The 3706-nt window shown below is 37.8% G+C and overlaps 2 protein-coding genes across 2 annotated transcripts; both read left to right on the plus strand.

Annotated features, from left to right (window-relative positions):
- Positions 1 to 1209: 1209 nt before the first annotated feature.
- LOC137614974 (protein FAM200C-like) lies at positions 1210 to 1839 on the plus strand. Its single transcript, XM_068344618.1, has one exon. It carries the CDS (start codon positions 1210 to 1212, stop codon positions 1837 to 1839), a length of 630 nt encoding a protein of 209 aa, XP_068200719.1.
- A 175-nt stretch (positions 1840 to 2014) lies between these two features.
- LOC137614975 (protein FAM200C-like) lies at positions 2015 to 2512 on the plus strand. The gene has a single exon (XM_068344619.1). The coding sequence runs from the start codon at positions 2015 to 2017 to the stop codon at positions 2510 to 2512; it is 498 nt and encodes a 165-aa protein (XP_068200720.1).
- Positions 2513 to 3706: the final 1194 nt, after the last annotated feature.

The following is a 3706-nucleotide window of genomic DNA, read 5'->3' on the forward strand; positions in this document are numbered from 1 at the left end:
TCATCATCATCATTTCTACTGTGCAGCAAATTCATCGCCATCATCATTCAAGTTTTTCTTGAACTTCTTTCGTGGTGAGTACAGTAACAATCTTTATTTTTTTACTTAAACATTTTAATATTTGTGTCTGTTTTATAGTTTAGTACTGTATGCATTAAGTTAAAGGGAAGGTTTTAAAAGCCTATCATATTTTTTTTGTTTAAAATTTACATTTACGTACGTAAAACAATCTCTCTCTCTCTCTCTCTCTCTCTCTCTCTCTCTCTCTCTCTCTCTCTCTCTCTCTCTCTCTCTCGTAAATTGTTTTCCTGCTTTGCTACGTACAGTATGTACTGTATGATTTTATATAGATACGGTAAATAATATTTGTAATAACATATTTTGTAAATGCTTTTACTGTAAATATCATTATTTATCACTTTCATCATGCGCGTTAAATGCCTTCTTTGTTCTGAGCGTGGTTGTTTACTGAGCGTACTTTATGACGCCGTCGTTTCAGGTGGCGTCATAAAGAAAAACATTTCATTTGGAAGTCCTAAGGAAAATTAAGTAAAACATTGGTAATAACAAAATCAACATACTGTATACATCAATATAATCGATGCAAAAACTAACCTATACATATATGTGTACAGTACACTAAATGAGTTTGTTTCTTCATTATGATCAGAGATAAACGTAAACAAAACATTGGTTGCCATTTTTTATCGTGCTTTTTAGGTGTTTAGGAAACGCATGATATAAAATCGCCTTTAATATTTGTGCCTGTTTTAGTTTAGGGTACTGTAGTACATGCATTAAGTGTTCTGTACATTAAAGGGTAGTTTGTTAACAGTACTACGTACAAGGGAAGGTTTTAATAGTCCGAATATACATGTTAAATAAATAGGTAAATATGGTGTCAATACTTCGCGGATTTTCACCTATCGCGCCCGCGTCTGGAACCTATCTACCGCGATAAACGAGGGTTCACTGTACTAGACTCCGAGACCACCAGTTGAAGCATCCAGCGACAGAGCATGAACAGTCTCTCGAGGCCTTGCAGGCGAAGAGGGCTAGATATGAATAAAAGTATACTACCCCGAACTTGAATTCAAGCCAGTGCAGATACCCTTTCTACAAGCTTCATATGAAGTGGCATACCAGTGCATTAGGGCCTAGGCTTCCTATTCGGCTCCAGAAAATTTTATTAAGCCATGCACCATTCGGATGGTTGAGTTAATTTTGGGAACAGAGGCAGCCAAGAAGATGAAGGATGTGCCTTTGTCCAATAATGTCATTGGAGGAAGAGTTAAAGATATGAGTTGCGACATCTTGGACCAAATTCTAGAGGAGATTCAAGCAAGTCCTACCCGCATTAGTCTGCAGTTGGATGAATCAACTGATGTTTCCAACCTAAGTCAACTGATTGTGTATAACCATTACATCAAAGATGGCGAGATTAAAGATGAATTCCTCCTCTGTTTGGCTTTGCAGACAACGACTAAAGCAGCAGATGTATTCCGACTCTTGGACGAATTCTTTCAGAAGCATCAGATCAAGTGGGAGGAGGAAGGATCAGTCTGCACAGATGGTACCCCAGCCATGCTGGGGAATAAGTCTGGATTTGCTGCTCTAGTGAAGGAGAGGGTACTAGATATCATTACGAAGCACTGTGTACTACATCGCCATGCTTTGCCGGTAAAGACATTGCACTCTCATTTCAAAGAAGTTCTGTCCGTCTGTGGTAAAGTTGTCAATTACATCCGGGGACGTGCTTTAAACCACAGAGTGTTCAAGTTATTTTTTGAGGAGATGGGAGGTGAAAATCAGGTGCTTCTCCTCCACACTGAAGTGTGATAGCTCTCCCGCGGAAAAATGCTGACACGTATTGCAGAGCTCGCTGATGAGATTGCAATATTTCTCCGAGATTATCAGAGTGATTTTGTTGAAAATTTTGAGGACAAAAATTTTCATTCTCTACCTCTCCTACCTGGCAGATATTTTCAGTCATCTGAATGATATCAACTTGTCCATGCAAGGCATATTTGCCGATAATAAGGATTGTACAGAGAACATAGAAGCCTTCAAGAAGAAAATATCACTGTGGAAGCGTCGAATCCATGGAGGAAATGTAGGAAGCTTTCCTATCCTGGATGAAAAAGATGGAGACAAGACAATCCAGCCAATGCTTGTAGAAAACATTGTTGCTCACCCCTCACTCCTAGAGACCACTATGGCACAATACTTCCCCATGGATCATTCATTTCCAGAATGGATACAGCAGCCCTTCTTGGCAGATGTGGATGATGATAATAACCTAAAGGAGGAGCTTATTGATCTGCAGGTGAACCAGGCTTGTCGAACAAAATTTCACACACTACCGCTGTCAGGTTTCTTGTGTGATCAGTTGGTAGCATACCCTGGATTAGCAAAGGCACCGCTGGAAATGAACATCCCATTTCCAACTACCTACCTCTGTGAAAAGGCTTTCTCCACCATGCTCCAAATCAAAACAACTGCCCGGAACTGACTTCAAATTAGGTTGCTTCATGATTGGAGGGTAGTTCTGGCCAACACAAAGCCTCGAATTGAGAAACTAGTTGCATATAAGCAACAGTAAAAATCACATTGATGTATGTACAGGATGATTGATTACCCAGTTGTACATATTTAAATCCATGCAATTTCATTTTTTCTCATTTTTTTTTATTTCTTTTATAAACAATATTGGTATTTTGTGTTAGTTTTAAGGAATGAACAAAATAAAATTGATCAAGCAGTGCACTTCACATTCCCTTATCCTTCTAGTTACCTAGTAATAAGATATTAATAATTAGGATAATTAGCGGGTGCTGGACTGCTTAGACATGACAACAGGGGATGCTAGGGTTGGACAAGGTTGGGAAACACTTCTAAATCATATTGCAAACTTGGATTCAACAAATCTAACTTACACCTAATCCACCTCCTAATCAGCAAATTTGATGGTGTCATACCTGTTGTGCCATGCAGTGTTGTTCTATACGACAATAAGAATTTGACATATGATAAAACATATTATTTGCAGTTACTTTTCTACACTTCATGTTATACTTAAATGTTTGAACAGACATTTCAGCCTCTCCATCCGTGCAAGAATGATATAGTGCTGAAAATGTATGCTTAATACCATTTACATCATAAAACAACTCTTTTGAGGTAAACTGTGAACCATTATCAGTTCCAACTCTTTCTGGAATACAATGTGAAGAAAAAAATTGCATTCATTCTTTTACTGCTGTGTAAGATGTTGTCTTTATTGGAATTACTTCTTGCCACTTACTGTAAGCATCTACATCTATTAAAAGCAAGTAACCTAAGAAAGTATCTGCGAAATATATGTCCATTCTTTACCATGAATAACTGAGTAAGTCCCATGGGTGCATTCCAGCAAATTGTAGATTGTTCTGTTGCAAAACACAATTCATACAATTTCGTACAAATAATTCAATATCTTTGTCTACACATGGCCACCAGACAAAAGTCCTTGCTATAAACTTTGATATGAGAATGCTTTGGTGATCAGCATGTATTTCAGACAAAACCTTATTTCTTAGGGAACTAGGAATAATTACTCTTGACCCTCTCATTATACAACCTTATGCTATGCTCAATTCAATCCAGATATCTTTATAGCGTTTAAAATTTGCCCCATTTCCACATAAGTCCCTACCTGTCATTAAAC

Source organism: Palaemon carinicauda, chromosome 21, assembly GCF_036898095.1.
Source record: "Palaemon carinicauda isolate YSFRI2023 chromosome 21, ASM3689809v2, whole genome shotgun sequence".
Lineage (NCBI taxonomy): Eukaryota > Metazoa > Arthropoda > Malacostraca > Decapoda > Palaemonidae > Palaemon > Palaemon carinicauda.